The sequence below is a fragment of the Trematomus bernacchii genome, unplaced genomic scaffold (genome assembly GCF_902827165.1).
Source record: "Trematomus bernacchii unplaced genomic scaffold, fTreBer1.1, whole genome shotgun sequence".
NCBI lineage: Eukaryota > Metazoa > Chordata > Actinopteri > Perciformes > Nototheniidae > Trematomus > Trematomus bernacchii.
The window spans coordinates 768,927-788,719 of NW_022987828.1; the positions used below are offsets into that span (position 1 = coordinate 768,927).

Consider the following 19,793-nt stretch of genomic DNA (forward strand, 5'->3'; position numbering starts at 1 on the left):
TGATAGGAATCTTTTTTTAGTTTTTTTAATAAGGGAGCAAATCAACATCACTCATGCTGTGGCAAACAGCAAATTAGAGCCAAACTGTGCTAATTTGAGTGGTATTAAACTCATTAACATGTCATACAATGAATTGTGGAAAATGCATGAATTGATTCATTAACTTTCAGCAATAATACCAAAAGGCCAAAAATAAGTTGAAATTATCAAATGATCCAGATGATTAAAAAAGCCTTGAACAACAGGACAGCATTTTATCCCCAAAGTAACACACATTTATTTCAGTGGCTGTACTATTATGTGTGGATTGTTTAAGGCTGACAGCCAATCAAATCCACTCAGGATCTAAAGCAAAAGCCTCGTACTCTCAAACAATTGTCACATTAGAACTTAAGTCAAACATAAAGAGTTAGTGTACATTGTCCTACTGCACAGGGGGTGTACACAACATCAGCGTCTCCTGTAAAATACTATATGAATCACTGCAGTAGTCATGCAGCAACTACTACCACAGTGGAGCTTAAAATGTTACTTTCTTTTGCGACTACTGCATTTTATTATATTTTACAGGTTTTTTTGTTGCTGTATGCATTCCCTGTAGTCCATACCAGTAGTTTTCTTCATCCCACTTGCCATATCCAAACATGAATTAAATTATATCTAATAGATCAATATAAAATGTAAATCGACTTGTAATAAGAGCATAAAATACTGTAATGCAATGAGAAAAAGATAGCTGGAGAATCAAAGTCAAGATTACCTGTGAGAGTCTAGACATCCAACTCTTAATTACTCCTATTGCCATGTGGCCTCCTCCTCTTTCCACCCAGTGTTCAATTTCTTACAGCAGAAGTCAGACTGCGAAACAAAACATTTGGGAATGTGGTTGCAGTCTGGACATGGAGTTCGAGGCATTTCTGTGTGCCATCAGGCGAGATTAAAGCCTTGATTGTGATCTATAGCCTGGAGAAGTTTATCACGGAGGTTTTCCAGACTCCTGTACTTGGGTAGGTCCAGCAGGTTGAAGCAGGTGTGTGCCACAGGTAGGTACTGCTCTCCTCCACCTGTGGGCTGGATCACCAGCTTCAGACTCTTCATGCCCAGAATGGGTATGCGGTCACTTCCTGTGAGGAACACTGTTGGGGAAAGAGATACATATTTAATTTAAATCTGTCCAGGCACTACAGATGAAAAATAGCCTCTTGGCACATTTACAGGAATGTAAATTAATGTGCACTGTCCCTGTTAAATACAAAATAACTAATGGCGCTTTTCCACTGCAGGACCTAGCACGGCTTAGTACGGTATGGTTAGGCCTTGGTAGGCCAGGCTCACTTTATGCTGCGTTTCCATTACAGTTTAGGAACTGGGGTAGTAACTATAGTAACGCAGTGTAGGCGGGGCGATCGGCTGTTCGGCGGGCGGAGCGACGCTACGTAAAACTGCCGTGACGTCATCTTCAATGCGAACCACAAAACCAAAACATCAGCCGTTAGCTGTTAGCCCTCAGAGCTCACAGCTCCTCATATCTGTTCAGAAACTAGACAAAAGTTAAACAAGTACAAACCACAGACTGTCTGTGTCATGGCGAATACAGTCGCTGGTTTATTTATGTCTGTAGGCCGTTGTTGTGAGTGTGGACGGAGCATATACAACGTTAGCTTAGCCTGATCGATCCGATCTCCATTCAGAAAACACGCATTTTAAAAGGTTTTTCGCCTGCCGTCTTGTCTGCAGATATCAGTATGTTGTTACTTCGGCATCATTTTGAAACGTGTATTACAAATTACAAACGTGTAAAATATGTGCATTTTGTTGTAGTTATAGCCCCCTTGCCAGCGATTCTCTCTGACCATTCAGCAGTCGAGAGTGTTTACGTCACTAGTTTAGCATATTCAGCCCGGTTGTTGGCCCGGTAAGAACCTCGATTTTGGAGGGCCAGAAAAAAGGTGAAAAAGTAGCCCTGAGCCGGAACTACCCCTAGTGGAAAAGCAAAAAAAAGCGGACCTGGTTTGGCCCGGCCCGCTTAAACCGTGCTACGTGCTGCAGTGGAAAAGCGCCATTAGGTAGGTATCACTTACAAAGGAACTGCTTTTTCTTCTCTATAGGTAGACTGTGGAACACCTCCCAGAAGAGCCTGATGGTGGGGTGGTCCGCCCAGTACTCCCCTTTGTACTCAGTACTCTGAAGGGGGAAGACATAAGTTATTGGTAATATTTCAAATGGGATACTCAATATCAGTTTAGTTTGCATGTAAAACAATTTTTAAGTTTAAGGTTATCAAACATTTTGGGAAAATAACTTTACAACAGGTAAGAGGAAACATTCAATTGAGTTATAGAAACTTAATTTGTTCTTAAATGTTGGTGTCATACAACACCCATAAATATGCCCTCTTTTACAAGGGTAGTTTGGAATCCCTGAGGCAAGAAAAAAAAAAAAAAACTGGATCCATTTCTTAAGTCTGATTTTTATTTTTCAGGTCAGTTTACATTTGTTTCAGTTATGTATTAAGAGAATTAAGATATATTTAAAATACTCAAATCTATTTCAAGAGAAAAAAAGGTTAAATCTAGAGACCTGTTTTTTAGTCCCCCACAGAAGAGAAAGCAATTTAGATCAGACTTAGAATTGTGTTTTCCTCTCTTGCCCCTCTGAGCATCTGAAGTTTCACAAGTCCAAAAATAAAGAGCTGAAATATTTTCATTGATAATATATAAAAGAAGACCTTTTCGAGCTCCGTCCAGTCATAGTTGGTGTTCCCAATCACCATGGCTTGCAGTTCATTCGGCTGGAACAGCTCGAGAACTTTTCCACCGCACACCTTGTGGAAGCCCGCGTGGAAGCACTCAAACAGCGGGGCCACTGATGTGTTGAACACATAGTCTACGTACGCATTGACAAAGTCCTGCCTAGAAGAAGAAGAAAGGGATTTTTAAAAGTGAAATGCAATAGTTAAACATCAATATGAGCAGAGATGGGGTCGTTACTAAATAAAAGTAATATATTACATATTACTTTAAAAAAAAAAAAGTAATATATTACACTACTTCGTTACTCTCTACATAAAGTAACTCGTTACTTTACTCGTTACTTTACTCGCAGGGCCGGCCCGCCCCTCCCTACAGGCAGATCACGCAGACTGCGGCGCACCTACAGTGTAAGCGCGCCACAGTTTTGCCTCTGTGAGACTCCACTTGCACCCCCAATTACTATTGCAATAAGGAAGACATAACACAAGTCTTTCTTTTTATATGCTCTTTAATAAAATAGGCTACCAGCCTACCACAACAAGCTTGCAAGACAGCTTAGCATGTGTTCTTTGCAGGTGTTTGTTGAGGTTTGACGTGGTGTTTACAGCAGTGGATAACAGCTTCTGGCCTGGACACAGTTTGCACCTCACCGTCACATTCCTGTCTATTCTTCGGACGAACTCAAAATAATGGGCATACCTCCACCCCTCGAAAGTTATCGCTGACTCAGCCATGTTTATGCAGCACTGCACGTGGAGATGTGGACGCGCAAGTCGCGCAGATTACGTACATATAAACCTGCGGCGGAAACCCCTCTTGTCTGTCAGTGTGATTATGACTGATTTTAAGTAACGAAGTAACGCGTGTCGGGGCATTGTTAGTAACTGTAGTGTGATTACTGAATTATAAAAGTAACGCGTTACACTACTCCGTTACCGACAAAAGTAATATTATTACCCAACTCTGAATATGAGCAGATTCTTTTTTACAATTAAAATGATTAAGCTGATTCCACCAAGATAACACATATGTCTATATCTACGCCGGGATCCGGAGTCGAGGCTGATCCTCTTGCTGTGGTCCTGTGCCCTGTATCCTCTATCCTGAGTTCTGGATTAAGTCGTGGACTTCGGGTCATGGCTGGGCCTGTCTCTGCGGTCCTGCCTTGGTCTCGTCATGCTGCTTCCCTGATGGCTCCCACAGGATTGTTCTTGACATCTTCGTGGATTCATCTTCTTATTATAGACACATGCATTTCCAAACATTCGGTCTACCTACGCTGAAAAATGTATTATCTCTTACACACGGCATCTATTGCACGTCTGTCCGTCCTGGGAGAGGGATCCCTCCTCTGTTGCTCTCCCCGAGGTTTCTCCCATTTTCCCCTTTAAACTGTGGGTTTTTTCTCCGGAAGTTTTTCCTTGTACGATGTGAGGGTCTAAGGACAGAGGGTGTCGTTTTCTCATACTGATATTCTGCACAAACTGTGCTGTTATATTTGCTGTAAAGTGTTCTTACTGTAAGGTAATTATTATATGTACAGCACTTTGGCTCGACCAAAAATCGTTTTAAAAATGTGCTATATAAATAAAACTTGATTTGATTTGATTTGACATAAGGAGATTTACAAAACACATGGTATAATCGTTGTTTACTGCATCACCTACATATTGTGTATGATGTATGACCTGTGAGTGGTATTGTTCCTGTGATCTAAATATTACCGGGTCAACAATTTACCTGTTTGATTTATTGACATTGATGTCTTCGCCATTGGGTATTAATTCCAGGACCTCTGTAGCACCATAGTTCTCCTCTGTGATCTGTAAAAACAAAGGTAATGTGTTCAGAGTTTGCCAGAGGTGGGAAGTAGTGGAGTACAAATACTTTGTTACTGTACTTGAGTACATTTTTCTGGTACCAGTACTTTACTCCACTACTTATTTCTCTGACGACTTTTTTATTTTTACTTGCATTTTTAACACAAATACCTGTACTTTCTAATTCTTACATTTTCAAAACAGGCTCGTTATTTTAATTTTAATCTGCGTTTGGTGGCATGATCATTATTATTTAGAGTCATTGCATGCCTATTGATTTGAACACGATCCGTGTATCCATCATTTCCTGGTCTTCTCTAAAGAAGAGGGACCAATGAAAACTGTCTTTTTTTTATTCAGCTTCGAAACATTCATTAGCTAACAATGACATTATTGTTCTATTAATATAAAGGGAGGTCAGTTACTCTTTAAAACAGCTGGTAGTTATGGGTACTTTTTACTCAAGTACATTTCGAAGCCCATATTTCTTTACTTTTACTTGAGTAAAGAAGGTTAGTCAGTACTTCTACTTTTACCAGAGTATTTTTTAAACACGAGTATCTGTACTTCTACTTGAGTAAAGGATGTGTGTACTTTTGCCATCTCTGGAGTTTGCTGATATGGTATAGACCAACTATTTATTTTAAACTTCATCCACCAAAGAGAGTATTTTTTTCTTTTCTTTTTAAGGACACCTTACTGTAAAGTTCAAGCAGAAAGTGTCCTCAAGGTCGTCTTCTGTGTAGTCCAGTAAGTGCTGCAGACTCCTAGATAAAGAGACAGAAATGTTATACATTATTTTCTTCATTGGACATTTGGTGAGTCTTTTAATTAACACGCTCTGTGGTAATTAATTGCAGCATCTAAAGACTTTTAGACGCAGTTAGGAAAATACCATGGCACACTGACATTCATAAACATGATCTGACCTTCCCACATCTGGCATGAGCTCCTTCAGATCCTCCAGTGTTGGCTTCTTCTTCAGGAGCTTCTTGTAAAGGGCCACGGGGAAATTGAGCTCCACTATAGTGAGGTTGTAGATGGCCAGACCACAGATGATCCCGATGAGGTTGAACAGGTCGATGTCCTCAAAGGTCTGCAAGGGACGGTCAAAGGGTTAGTTAGAGCGCAGAGTCAAGGTGTTTACATTCATCTAAATACAGGCAAACAAAAAGGGAAATTGAGGAATGTATGCTGTGTGTGGTAATCATCATGTTTTATTGTTTTATTTACCTCAATTATTTTAACTTGGCTTTATTTTTTTCACTTTTTTATTACGGTTTATTTTCTTCCTTCATTTGAGGGGAGATATTTGGGGGATTTTTTGGATTGTATGCAGTCTTGTGAGTGTGCAAATATAATAAAATACTGGGTAGCTCCAAATATTTAATCAATCCTCCTGCAAATTCAGATTATACAGTATAAAACTAAAATACTGTAAAAAATGCAAACAGGATATGTCATTACCTATTTTCCATTACTTATACTTTGCGGAGGGATGTTTAAGAGTCCACTTAACTACAGCCAGAGATATTATAGCTGCATGAGCATGCTAAAGGTGAACTAGAAAATGCATTTCCTGCTGAAAATGCATGCGAATGCTGTAAACTGTGTACATTTGTTGCTGAATTTAGCTGACAATGCAGAAAAAGCTGAATATGTTATTAGTTGAATGGTCTCTGTAGCTGCTTTTAGCTACAAAAACCAAGTAAGTGTGTTGCTGAACTTAGCGGAGAAATGCAGAAAAGTGAAATGATTTGAATTAAAATTGTTACAGCTCAAATGCATTGCAATGACTTTGTTGAAAACTTGAAAGTGAAATGTTAAACTGGAAGAGTAGGAAAAATAGTGAAGAAGCTTAATATTTAAAAGAAAAGGTTTAAAAAAGGTATAAACAACAACATGTATAGCCTCAATGTCCTGAAGTAGCTGAATAATTGAATAGTTGAATGGTTTCTGTAGCTGAAAGTAGGCTGAAGGAGTTAGATATTAAATGTAAGTAGTAGTGAATGAATGTGTATTAAGAAGAGAAAAGAAAGTAAAAACGCTTTGAGAAGCATCAGAATATTTTAACTGCAAACTTTTGAACTAAAACCATACGTCACCAATAATGTATAAAATATGTGGAACGTGTTGAAGTCAGTATGAGGTCTCCATCAGACAGAAAAGAATAGGCTGAGACAGTCTGTTAAACTCCAGTCTGTGGGTGTTTCTCAATCGCGAGTACGCTTGCTTGGTAGCACATGTCTGCCGAGTCAAGAATACTTCCTGGCATTTGGAAAACAAAGAATGGAACAGGCTAGCAAGTGTGCAGGTGTGCGTCATATGAGAGGCCCCGCCTTACATCTTCCGCCACAGATTTTGGAAATTGGTCCGTGCGCAAAGCATTGTGGGGATTTTAAGACCGCGGAGTCTACTCATGTGCAGCCTCGATATTTCTCCAAACGGAGTACGCCGGGCTCGGTAGATTTCCAAGTATGCTGGAGATTGGAACAGTACTTCGGCGGCACTCGATGACGTAGTATGCTTGAAATAGTGGCTCTGCAGCAGCTTTACTCGCGATTGAGAAACACCCTGTGTGTTTGTGTTTGAGGTGACGACGTTATCAAACACCTGTGTGTGAGCCCAGAGATCAAAGGTTACCATGGTGATGTGCAGTGAAAGGAGAGCCTTTCCATTGTTCTGAATGAGAAATAAACCTCTTGTTTCACACATACACCCACCCTGCAAAAGAGTCCCCTAATACATTACACAATCAAATAAATAAATAAACAGATTTTCATGACTACCAAATAAATATCCACACGATCAAACGCCTTCTCCTGGTCAATAGAAATAATACCAACATTTATATTATACAGTTTGCAAACATCAAAAGTGTCTCTCATCAAAAACAAATTGTCCACAATTGATCTGCCAGGGATGCAATATGTCTGATCAGTACCAATAAGAAGTTCGATAAAACACTTCAGTCTGTTAGCTAAAACCTTTGACAGTATCTTATAGTCCGTACATAAGAGAGCCACAGGTCTCCAATTCTTCAACAGGGTTAAATCTCCTTTCTTAGGCAACAGTGAAATCACTGCACGCCTACAGGAAGCTGGAAGAGTCCCTTTCCCAAAGGACTCCATCAATACGTCTAGCAAGTCATTTCCTAAAATACTCCAGAAATGTTTAAAAAAGTCTGCAGGTAAACCGTCTATGCCCGGAGCCTTGCCGGAGGCCATCTGTGTCACCGCAGAGGTCAGTTCCTCCAGCGTAATGTCAGAGCCCAGGGTGTCACTTTCGGCTGGACTCAGCTGTGGAAGACCCTGAAGAAGTTCATCAGCAGCTTCCACGTCACAACCTTCGGCTCGTGTAGAAGGACACTGCTTGCCTCCTCATCTCAGCAGGTTCAGAGGTTACCTGTCCATCGGGGAGACGCAGACATACCATCTGCTTCCTTTGGCCCACAGACCTCTCCAGGTTGAAGAAAAAGGTGGTTGGCGCATCAATGTCTCTCATGGAAGTAAAACGGGCTCTGATCAGAGCTCCCTTGGCTTTCTCCTGAAGAAAACAGTTAAGCTGTTGTTGTTTTAGGAGGGACTGTTCTATATTTCGAGCAGACACACTCTCTAACTCTCTGATCTCCCTCTCTAAGTGCTCTATAGCTCTCCTAATGTTTGCAGTGGAGTAGGCTGTATACTGTTGGCAGAACACTCTAATCTGAGCCTTTCCTACCTCCCACCACTGACTCAGGGAGGGAAAAGACTCTTTCTTTGATTTCCAGTTGATCCAAAACAATTTAAAATTCTCACAGAAAATCAAATCTTGTAAAATGTGAACATTAAACTGCCAGAACGATCTAGGTTTCTCTGTGTTGGATAAAACCAAATCTAAAGAAACTAGCTGATGATCTGTAAAACCAACAGGTTGGATGTGACAGCTCACTGCACGGCGGAGCGGCGTGCCGTCTCTGTGGACATGCAACACGTTTATGACCCGACTCCCCACACTCAAAACACTTTACGTTCCCTGAGCTCGCATAAACCATAAAAACCCTCTTCGTGCCTCACCCGGAAGGACACATCTAGTGTCTGAGTGGGACAATTCAGAAACATGAAAACCTGTCTCCGCAGAGATTGGACATGTTTTCATCCTTAAGGCCCTGACACACCAGGCAGTCACCAGAGAACTCGCCGACATCCAACACCGACAGATCCATCGACGAGTTTACTACAGCCGAGCACGTACGAACTGCGCATGCGTGAGTGGCAATAACTCTCCTTACCAGCAGGCGGCGGTAGTGTGTATTCGTCATTCAAAATAGGCAACAACCGGAAGACAGAGAAGAAGAACAGACTGATATACAAACAAATAGCGGGTGCCGTTCGAAACATGTTTTAGAATATAAAAATACATGCATGATGAAATGAGCACATAAAGTGCAGACATACTATAAAATCACAGTTAATAGACCTGCATCTGATGATCGCAGTGTTCTGGCGGGTGTGTAGTTTATTGAGTCAGCAATGTAATAATGGCCACTTCTTGCTAAATTTACGATGAGATGAAAAACCGGACTTGACCAAACAAATCACGGAGCTCTCAGCAGAGGACAGCCGGGGACGCTCCCGCCGATATCAGAGATGTCCCTGCTATGTGTGGGAGGTAAGAGAGGACATTTAAATCGTTTGTTTACGTCCCTCACTTCCGTTTCGCTTCTCATTTGCTAGCTGAACAGCTGATCAGAGTGGTTTCTTGGCCCGATAGCTTGTGTCCGACACCCGGCCGATTCAACATGTTGAATCGGCCGGGTGTCGATCGTGAAAGGCCAAATAAGGCGTGTCACGGCCGAGGGTTCGGGACACACCAAATTAACTTTGGGCGACAAGGAACCCGTTTTCGCCCAACAACGCAAGACGGCCGATATCGGCCTGGTGTGTAGGGGCCTTTACAGCAACAGTGCGGAGATTACTGGCAAACTTACCGAAACGCTTCAGCTCCCGTTCCAGCGCCTCATTCGGGATGAACGGAGGAACGCCAGACACAGTGATCCGCGTGGACGGTGTCGCCAGCGGTGAAACTTGAATATATTCCTCGTTTAGCATTAATCCGCTCTCGATAAGTTCCGTCACATATTTCTGGTCTTTCAAAAAGACCACGACCGCTTTGTTCATGCGGGAAGCATAGGAGATGTTTACATGACCGACCTGATCCCCCACAGCCAGCAACACCTGCTCCACTGTGCTTGCGGCCTGAGCCACCAACCGCACTCCGTGTCTCAGAGACACCGGCGGCGCCCCGAAGGACGCCATCCCCGCCGCGAGGCACGGAAAAACACTAACGAAAAAGTATTAACAGTACTCGCAAAGAGTACAAATATCCCAACGAAAGATCATACAGTTAAAGAAACGATTTAAACAGAAACAAACGAAATAAAAGTGAAAATCCCTCTTCCCTCTTCAAACACACCACCACCACCGAAGAAGAAGAAGAAGAAGAAGAAGAGTGGAATGCTGTAAACAGCATTCGCCCTAATTACACAGTAAGTACCTTGTTTGAAAACCAGATGAGCCTGGACTCCTCATGGTAACGAAACATCCCATATTTTGGATCCAGCAGCTCTTTCATGATCAGGAGGAAGAACTCCTTTCTGACGCCTCCAGCATCGACGGCCTCTTCTCCCACGAAGATCACCTGCCGTGAACATCGCATACATTAGAGCATTGGCAGCACATTTGATGTTTCAATTGAAATGGCGACAACAATATCAATTATAACAGCTTTGACCTTGAGGGGTCTCTTGTAGTCGACATTCTTGGACTTCCTGAGGACCTCCATGGTGTCTCCAACAATATTCTCCCTCCGAACGATGAGGATGAGGCACGGGTTGACTGATTCCACCGCTGGCATGAACATGGAGCTGAAGTTTTGCATCTGTGCCTGGTCCACTGCCATCTATAAAGAAAGAAAGGGGGATGATGAATGATTGACACATTAATATGTTTCAACCATTCAGATACAGGCTCCTTATCACCTGCATCTGTATGACAGCGTCAGTCTGGAGCAGCGTGGTCTTTGCTTGGGCATCAAACACGAAGGGATACCTGCACAGAGTCACCACGCCATCTTGACCCTGAGGATACAGAGGCATAAATAAATGGTTCAAACTGGGGAATTAACCTAGACAAATGTAATTAAGTGAATTGTGGATCTGACATCAACAGTGGACTCACCAGTGGGTACATCTGCCTCTGAATCCATGTGACGTAGTCATTTCTGATGTCTATCAGGTCATCCAACTCATGGATGTAGAACTTATCGTACTCAATGATGTGTCCTGCTCTCTCACTCACCTGAAACAACAGAAGAACTAGAAGTTATCGACACTCTATTTTTTGGACCTTAGGTCAGAAAGTAGAAATTAGAATCTGCAGACTTATTCAATAATAATGTTCAAAAAGCTCTTTATTTTTCTCATACTGCCTGTGCTGCAGCACCTCTTTTCACCCTCTGTCTGAAACCAGAGCCCAGTCTGCTCTGATTGGTTAGCTGGCCGGCTCTGTTGTGACCACTTAGAAATGTCCCGCCCCTTAGCCTATCATGTATGATTGCGCTAGCCAATTGAAGTGGGGGTGTTACATAGTGATGTCATTATGTTGAAGATGTAGACAAAGGAGTCCAATGGAGGCGTGTCAGGCAGGGGGGGAGTATGTGGGAGAGAAACTCCCTCTGGAGGGAACTTGGGGATTTTAGCCTTTGCAGAACATTTACATGCACTAAAACCTATACAGTATAACACACTACAGGAAAGGGAAAACCCACAAAAGCATAATAGGGCCTCTTTAACATTGTACTGTCTGCAGAACACATGCTTGGATTAGTTTTTTTTATTCCTCACCGTGTGCAGGATCTCCAGGAGCCGGAGGGACGTGTCCAGGAAACAGGTGAAGATTCTCTGCTCCACCGAGGGAATGCCCATCTTGTGCATCTGGAGCAGATAAACCACCACCCCCTTGTACAACTCAACCATCCGCTGGAAGACAGGGGGCTCGAACGTAGACCACCAGTTTCCTGAAGCAAATACAAGACCAAACAGAGAGTGTGAAAAGCAGAAAGCGGCAGAGAAATGGTTGCACCGTGTGTGGGGTAAACAATCCTCATCCTACCTAGCACCTTCAGCGGAGTCTCTTTCAGACTGAGGAGTGATTTGGCAAATGGGATAGCGATGGTCACGTAATTGTTTCTGTCGCTGAAGAGAGGACATTCAGGGAGAGTGAGGTAGAGTCTCAGGGCTTCAATGTCTGGAGGAGAGTTGCTTAGTCTGGGAATTAGGTTCTTCTCCAGACTGGCAGCAATCTGAGGGGGCAGAGGAAAAGATAAAAGGTGTGTTATTATTGATTTCATAATTAGTAATAAATGTTTCTCTTGTGTTTGTTTGATAAACACTGTGTTGAGAAGGTGGTGGGGCAAAGCGCAATAATTACATACTCAGGCGGAGTTAAGAAAATAATAACCATGGGCCCCAACAAGGGAGGTACCCAAAAAAAGCCTTGGTATAAAAGTTAATTAAAGGCACAATAATCTATGTTTTGTATTAGGTGTATCACGATATAACAGTATTGATGATAACTGTGATATTTAAACGAAAAAATGAAATAAATATACCATGTTAATTATACACACAAGATAACTTTATGTACATGTATAAGAAGGGGAAATGGACCTACTGATGCTACTTATGTACAGGGCCTGACAGTTACACTATCCTCATCTCAACTAAATCCAACTATTTCCAGGCACAAAATAAAAATGATATGAGAATTTTAAAGTCGGGACAATCCCAGTTCAACAAATCTGAGAAATATTGTTACAGTCTTATATAAACGTACATGGACAATTATTATGTAATTGTTGCAATAAACTAGTGCATAAGGTGCCCCAACTACAGGATATGTTTGTGATCACTGACCTGCTGAGCGATCTCATGGTGATCTTGTTGGACCACTCTGTGCAACAGGAGGCGAGCCATGCTCAGATCCACCCCCGAACATTTACTGCTGGTGCTGTAGTGATCTGGATTACTGTGGGAAAGAAACAGTCAGTTAATATGAGACTGACTCAATCAAAAAAGTAAAATGAACCCCACTAATTAAAAAGGAAATGTAAATCTGACATGAATATAACCTTGAATAAAAACCACGAAGAGGGTCGAGATAAAACATCCATACAGCATAATCTCTGTAGTATGTCTAACACTTTCAGTTAACCACCGGTAATCCTCAATTAAGACATACTGTATATCAGACATTGAATTAAAAAGATAATAACTTTAGATGAGAATGGTTCTGTCACCTCGTTGAGAGAAATGATCCGTTGAGGCAGCTTGCTGAGGAGAACACGAGTTCAATCTCACTGAAGGAATCATGAAAGGCAAGTTATTAGTGTTAATGAGAAGATCTCCACAAGGTTCCTGAATCATGAAAAAGTGTCCAACTGTAAATGTCCACAATGAACTAAAAATAAGAATAACATGTTAGACGGGGTTTGAGGGAGGAGAGGACTTTACTTGGAGATTTCTATTGGGAGTCGTCCTGGGGAGTAGTTGCACCACTTGTGTATGATCTCCTGATTCAAGGTGCAGATTCTCCTGTGGGGGTCTGGTATCCTCACATCGTCTTTGTCCTGGAGTTTCAACAACATTAAGTCTGAGAAAATTAAATTAACTTGCAAAAGAGATTTTAATCAAATCAGAAATCATGTGCAAAATCGAAAAGGTTTTCAATTAAAACCAGGTTGCATCTTGAGAGATTTCGACTGTTTAAAACAATATAGAAGACGCTCTACTTGAACCCATCAACAGATAAGCTCATGCTCCTCTATAGGCCTTTATAAACATGGCTAAATTATTAAAAAACAAACATGTAATGCAATCCCAATTCATTTAAACAAATAATTATTTTGACATTACATTTTTTTTCATTATTTAAATAGTCCCATTCACCCTTTTTTCACCAAATCACAGGCTGCAAATTAATTGTATTGCATGTTAAAAGTAATGCAAATCTTGCAATTCTTTGGTGTGTAAGCAGCTCTTAGAATCCTCAAAATATAACTCCTGAACACTTACATTGGCCGTGCAATAGTGAGCAAAGCTCTGGTCTCCTCCTGCATAAATCCTCTTGACACAGTAGCCCGACTCCGATTCTGCAATGTTATGTAATGACAGCAAGAATAAACGTGTGAATAGATGAGGAGGTAGGGATGGATCTACACAGTACAAGTACAACGTGGCATCTTAGAGATCCACCAAATATTTATAATAACATTACATCAAATGTTTCCTTAAATTTAAGATTTGTGATCTGCGAGTTTGTTTTTTTAAATACTGCTGTTTTACTTCTTAGAAAATACTCCATGCAGCTTTATTTAAAGTGTCTCACCTGTATCCATTGAAGAATTGGAGGCTCCCCAGGGGCCTTTGACAGGGGCCGGGTTTTTTCTGTTGCAAGTGGAGCGGGTACCAAGCTGCCCGTTACCAGCAAGCCCGAAAGCATCCATCTTTCCACAGGAGGGCGTGAAGGCCATCGTGTGCTGCCTAATAATTGTACAATTGTTTTAAAAATTGTAAAAAAATCCATTATAGCCATCTACCTTTCACGCTGGTTATTTATATTACATTATGCGCATTGACATCAATACACAAATGTAGTAAGTACTCCATATTTGGAATAAAATGTGTTAAAAAATACACGGTCGATTTACCTTCCACATGAAATCTGCGTGACTACGTTTCCCATGAGCTCAAACACTTTCCTCGGGTTGATTTCATGGTTTGTAGAGTTGTGTCCGAGTTGTCCGTATCCTCCCGCTCCAAATGTAAACACACCTCCTTCCTGTAAAAGCAGAAACACCAGTTTTAACTGAACTTCCCGAGAACAAGACGACTGTCAGGGCAAAGTGTTTACAAACACCACAGCATACAGGGCTGGAACTGAGTGAGAAGCATACAGGATGTAATCATGTTAGTGACTTCATCTGGTTATTCATTAATAGGAAACAGCTAAAGAACGCTACATGGCGTCACAGGATATGTTATAATCTGCAAGTCTTAGATACAGAAATATTCAGCTGGTAAACATAATGGAGGTTAAGGTCTTTATAGCCAAATTCTAATTATTTTCTTCATTCATATTAATTATGATAGCATTTCTTACCTGTTTAATTGATAGAATACGGGGAGAGACTTTTTTAGCTCCATGTTAAAATGATTGCCCAATTGTAGACAATTACAATCTATTAGGTTTTAAAGGACTACTTCCTCATATTACTGTTTTACAGCTGTTCACTGTAGATGTATACTTATCATAATGCTACATTCCTTGTTTCATTCAGTTTTTTCATTTGCAATTACTTTCTAGTTTATAACAATGTATTTAATAATTTATTTACGGTATATTCTATCATACATTATTTGAACATGCACTGCTTTATTTTGACATTTTGTGTGCACTTGCATAGTATTCTTTTTATTTTTAATTGATATGAAATTGGCATTGTTGTTATGATTCTGAGACTTTAGATTTCTATTTCCTGCTTCTTTGTCATTTTTGTGCATTTAAGAAAACATACCTTGAACTTTGACCTACTGCACTTCGCCTAATTATGCCATTCAATGTTATAACTAATGAGACATTAGCCCTTACTTACTTGTTCAGGTTAACCTTCATTTCAAAATGAGTGGTTAACAATATGACTACAATTTTAATTGTTTAAAATATGTCAGATTGGCCTTACCCTATTGTAAAGCTATAGGCTACGCTAAGTGGAGTACCTGTGAACCCATATCTCAGCAATTAAAGGTAGGGTAGGTAATTCACTTCAGAAAAACGTTTTGTTATATTCCATGGAATGCTCCTGATAGCAATGAATATATTAAATGCTTTGACAATAAATACATTAAAAAATGTAATCTGTGGAAGCCGTAGCGCTGTAAAAAGCACGACCAATCATCTGAGCCGGCCTGGCAAAAATAACTGGATGGCCTACCTGCCTGTCAGCCTTCCATCTCGTGCACAAACTTATCTCGTGCCCTCATTGGTCATGTGCGCGTTCGTGTGTGTTGGAGGAGGGGCTCTGTAAGGAAGTCTGAAGGAAGGGGCAGATTTTTTTCGGCTGCGTACTTTCAAATTCTAGCGCACTCGAGCTGGTTTCTCCATTCTTACCTACCCTACCTTTAAGCTTTATAAGAAAGATCATCTTTACAATCGGGACTGATGGTTGGAAAAATAATAACACTTATTTGTTTTAAGTATATATTAAAAGAATAAGGCAAAGGCTGTGAAAAAATATGAACTCATTGACACACATAACACTTCAGGTTTATCAAATAATCAAAAACGATATAACTTAACTTGGTCAGTGCTGCGGTGTGATCTTCTCCACAGGAGACATAAATCACTCTCTGCGATCTGAGGGACTTCAGCAGGGTTGGGTAAGAGCGATCTGAAAAAGACAATCTGACAATGAGTCTGACTTTATGGCCTAAGTGCTCACAGGTAGAAGTTTTCATTTAGGGGTGTGACCACCCACCGTTGCAGTCATTGAGACCCAGCTGACCGAACTTGTTGCGCCCCCAACCGAACACGGCTCCTGAGAGAGTGAGGGCGAAGCTGTGAGCCCCGCCTGCTGATATCTGAGTAAAAGGAACGCCCTGCAGAGACTGAATGATTTGGGGCGTTGAGATGCTCTGTCCGTTTATGCCTAGCCCAAGTTGTCCATATCGATTGTGGCCCCAGGAGAAGACTTGGCCCCCTACGAGGAGAATTAGACATAAAGTAGAATGTCTTTACATGTGGGAAACATAATAAGCTGAATTAATTGTGCATTATGTTGGTACAAACCATCCTCACCTCTTGAAAGTGCATGGGAGTGCCAATACCCACAGGCTACCTGAGCTATTTGTATATCTGACAAACTCTTGATATTTCTGAAGAAGAAAGAAATAAGCATTGTTTGTTACAAACATTTTGTGATCTCATCATGTGTAGCACAATGGTATTAATAAAGTGAGTTTGATATCTAGATGAACATGTTGATACATTTCGGTAATCGCTTTGATCATGACCAAAATCCCTGGATAAGATATATTTTAAACAGTATAAACTATCTGCCAAAATGTGTCATTGAGTATTTTACACTGGAATTATAATTCATTTGTTATTCTAAATACATTTGCACAAGGTTGTACTTTAAATGTCCTTTTTTGAATGGTGAAAATTGCTTGTCAAAAAGGGAAAACGCCTAAATAAAAAGGAGACTTATAGCATTACCAAGTCATGTTGTGGATTTGTATTTTCTTTAGAGTAGAATAATTATTTGACGGTTTTCTTTAGCAAAGTGCCTCCATACAGATATATCATTAGAATATTCCTCGTAAGTGTAAACCTACCTGGTAATAGAGAACCTAAATCTATCGATCATAAATCTATCGATTTGATTTATGATTAGAAAATTATAAAAGTAGGGTAGACATGTGGAGATTATCCGGCTGAACAAAACGTGATCCGTCTCTTAAATGTGTGTCAACCACAGACCTTATTTCGAGCTATTTTCCAAAATCCTATGGAGAAATTGCATTGCATTTTTGTTGAAGGAACCGGAAGAAGTTTACTTCCGGGTTTTAGGACGCGTCACTGCGGTTCTCTATAAACCTGTTTCTGATTCTGATTCTGATATTATGTAAGGGGAAAATATTTAATCAACTAGTATTGATGTGGTCAGATAATAAAAGTTGGGGTATCAGTATCGGACATGAAAAAATGCTATGTAGCCATCACTAGTTTTAATTAAGTCTTAACGCAAAACAATCAAATCAGTAAATCTTAAAAATGAGCCCACCTAGGCACACGGACACATTCTTCAAAGTTATTTAGGCCCAGCTGCCCATCTGAGCCCTGGCCCCAAGAGAACACCTGCCCTTTGTCATTCAAGGCGAGTGTATGGGACTCTCCACAGGACACCGCCAGTATGATCTGTGCATCCAGGGCCACTACCTGTTCTAATAGGACACAAAGAGAAATGAGATTAATTATTTCCCCAAGTGGTATCATACAAAAATACAAATAATGATAAGATGTATATCACCAACCTGGTTTCTTCCTGCACTTCTCATGGCCCAGCTGCCCCAGGTCATTGCAGCCACAGGTGTACACTGTCCCATCCTCCAGCAGGAAGGCTGTGTGTCTGAGGCCACACCCCACATCGCACACTTTCTTCCCGTGGAAGAATTCACATTTTCGTGGCTCAACCACAATCTCTTCATCAATCCCACCCAAGCCTAGCTGTCCGTAGGAAGCATTTCCCCAGCACAGCATTGTAGTTTCCCCCTTTGGCTATGCAGGCCTGCAGGATCCCGGTCTCTGTGAAAACGAGAGAGACACCTCTGCTAATATAACGTTACAGAGCACATTCAGACACTTCAGGGTGCAGGGTGCACTTCATCTGGTTTCACCTAGCAAGGTAGCCACTTAACGTTATGGCTATTAACATTATGGTACGCGTACTTGTTAATAGCTTATTTGATACCTTCAGGATGTAATAATATAAATATTACAAATATAATGAACCCAGAGCAGGTAAGTCATATGTAAACAGATTAGCCAAGTAAGCTACAGTTGAATTAACGGTTAAATTAGTTAAGCTTAAATCACCGAACCACACAACTTCCGTCTGGGGCGTCTGGATTTCTAAATTAAAGCAAACGGCTAAACATGTCTTGAAAATGTACTGCTAAAATGTTGTACTTAAACAGATTAACAATAGATCCAGAAGAGTTCATATTTATGACGGCTGTCATAAAAAACAGTAACTGCCATGTTTCTCCTGAGAAATGTTTTTAATATTCTAACCGGAAGTAGTATTCTTGTTCTGACAGGCGCACCGCGGAGACAGACAGCTAGCATGCCTCTTGACGTTGGTTTACCCATGGTTTACCCTGATGATCAGTCATAATGACTGAGGCAACTTTACTTAGTATAATTAGCTTTAGTTAACAGTATAGTTTAACAGTTATGAATGGCAGTTACAAATAATTTCAATAAAAGCGTATAACACGTGGTAACATTGATAGAGTAGCTTTACTCCAACAGTGTTGTAATGTTAGCAAGCTAACGACAGTCACATCCCATCTAAATTAGCCTTATTAAGGTGGTTGCACAGCTATGTAAAATAACTTAAATATATGTTATTAATGTACGTCTTGTGAAGCAGTAACGTTGATCAAGTACATGGTGGTCCTTACGTTCAGTTTACTATGACATTAAAGGAAAATAGTAAATCTTACCAAACCCTCCAGATTTGACAATGTTATTGTCTTCCAGGGTTTGCTCACTAGTTGGTCCGACTTTTAAAAACGCACATACCTGCACACTTTGAGTAATTAATATTAAAAGCCAACTGCTAGCTTGTTGTAAGAAAATCCTCCCCAATCCCTCCACTCCGGTGTCTGTCAACAACTACTGTACAGGACTGGTGAAGACAGCTGTCAAGTTAGCTGCACTAAGACTTTGAATATCCGGTTTTTACCTTAGAAACAAAACTCACATTGTAGTAGCGTAGCGGTGAGGCGTACAGGACCGTGAAACGAATGTGTTTTCCAGTTTCACTAGCTACTGAGAGTACTCTCTGGGTAATATGAACCCTTTTTAAATAATAGTTCAAGAATAAGTGTGTTGACTTTTACTTTGAAAGTGCAGAAATGTAACCGGAGATGCTCCTGCTTTCACATACACTTGACTTTATTTTACTGAGAAATGTCGCGATGCAGCCACAATGTTCTAGATGGGCACACGCGCATGCGCCCCTCTGCAGCTGTGTGTACACACACTTTAATTTAAGCACACAAAATAGACATACACGCATATACACTGCAAAATAACTTACTACTTTGTATTATTTGAGTACTGAAAATAATGCTAAAGGTAACATAAGAATATTTTTCAAATATAAAAAGGTACAATGGAGTAGTGAAGTTAAACATCTACACTGTAAACACTATAGTTCTAGTGTTTAAACTGTACTATAATATACATATTTGTCTAACAATGTTTGTTGACCTTATGCCATTTTCTACTGAAAGGATTCATCTGCTGTATCTAATTTGCTTTTCAAAGACACGATTCAATCTTAAAAATGTCCAATAAGAATAAGGTAATGTGTTCTTTGAGACATTTGTCTC

General features: G+C 40.6%; 1 protein-coding gene across 2 annotated transcripts; it reads right to left on the reverse strand.

Annotated features, from left to right (window-relative positions):
- Window positions 1–9: 9 nt before the first annotated feature.
- Window positions 10–19,076, reverse strand: herc4 (HECT and RLD domain containing E3 ubiquitin protein ligase 4). Of its 2 annotated transcripts, none has more exons than XM_034152010.1 (24): window positions 18,900–19,076; window positions 17,706–17,976; window positions 17,456–17,615; window positions 16,468–16,544; window positions 16,148–16,369; window positions 15,969–16,060; window positions 14,321–14,451; window positions 13,999–14,153; window positions 13,686–13,762; window positions 13,125–13,240; window positions 12,911–12,970; window positions 12,528–12,639; window positions 11,725–11,914; window positions 11,457–11,629; window positions 10,792–10,911; window positions 10,593–10,691; window positions 10,346–10,513; window positions 10,109–10,252; window positions 5,503–5,669; window positions 5,274–5,340; window positions 4,494–4,576; window positions 2,729–2,912; window positions 2,082–2,184; window positions 10–1,136 (listed from the first exon to the last, which is right to left on the reverse strand). In XM_034152010.1, exons 2-24 carry the CDS (start codon window positions 17,929–17,931, stop codon window positions 928–930), a joined length of 3,135 nt encoding a protein of 1,044 aa, XP_034007901.1. In that variant the 5' UTR covers window positions 17,932–17,976; window positions 18,900–19,076; the 3' UTR covers window positions 10–927. The 2 variants fall into 2 exon arrangements, with proteins under 2 accessions (XP_034007901.1, XP_034007902.1); XM_034152011.1 differs by having other exon boundaries at window positions 18,979–19,061.
- Between the last annotated feature and the right edge of the window lie 717 nt (window positions 19,077–19,793).

Bases quoted from the DNA above. Each gene is read 5' to 3' on its own strand.
- herc4 (XM_034152010.1), bottom strand. From the start codon at position 17,931: ATGCTGTGCTGGGGAAATGCTTCCTACGGACAGCTAGGCTTGGGTGGG. The intron at 11,630-11,724 runs GTAGGATGAGGA...TATTTGCTTCAG, and splicing joins GACTCCGCTGAAGGTGCTAG to GAAACTGGTGGTCTACGTTC. The intron at 10,912-11,456 runs GTGAGGAATAAA...CTGTTGTTTCAG, and splicing joins TCCTGGAGATCCTGCACACG to GTGAGTGAGAGAGCAGGACA.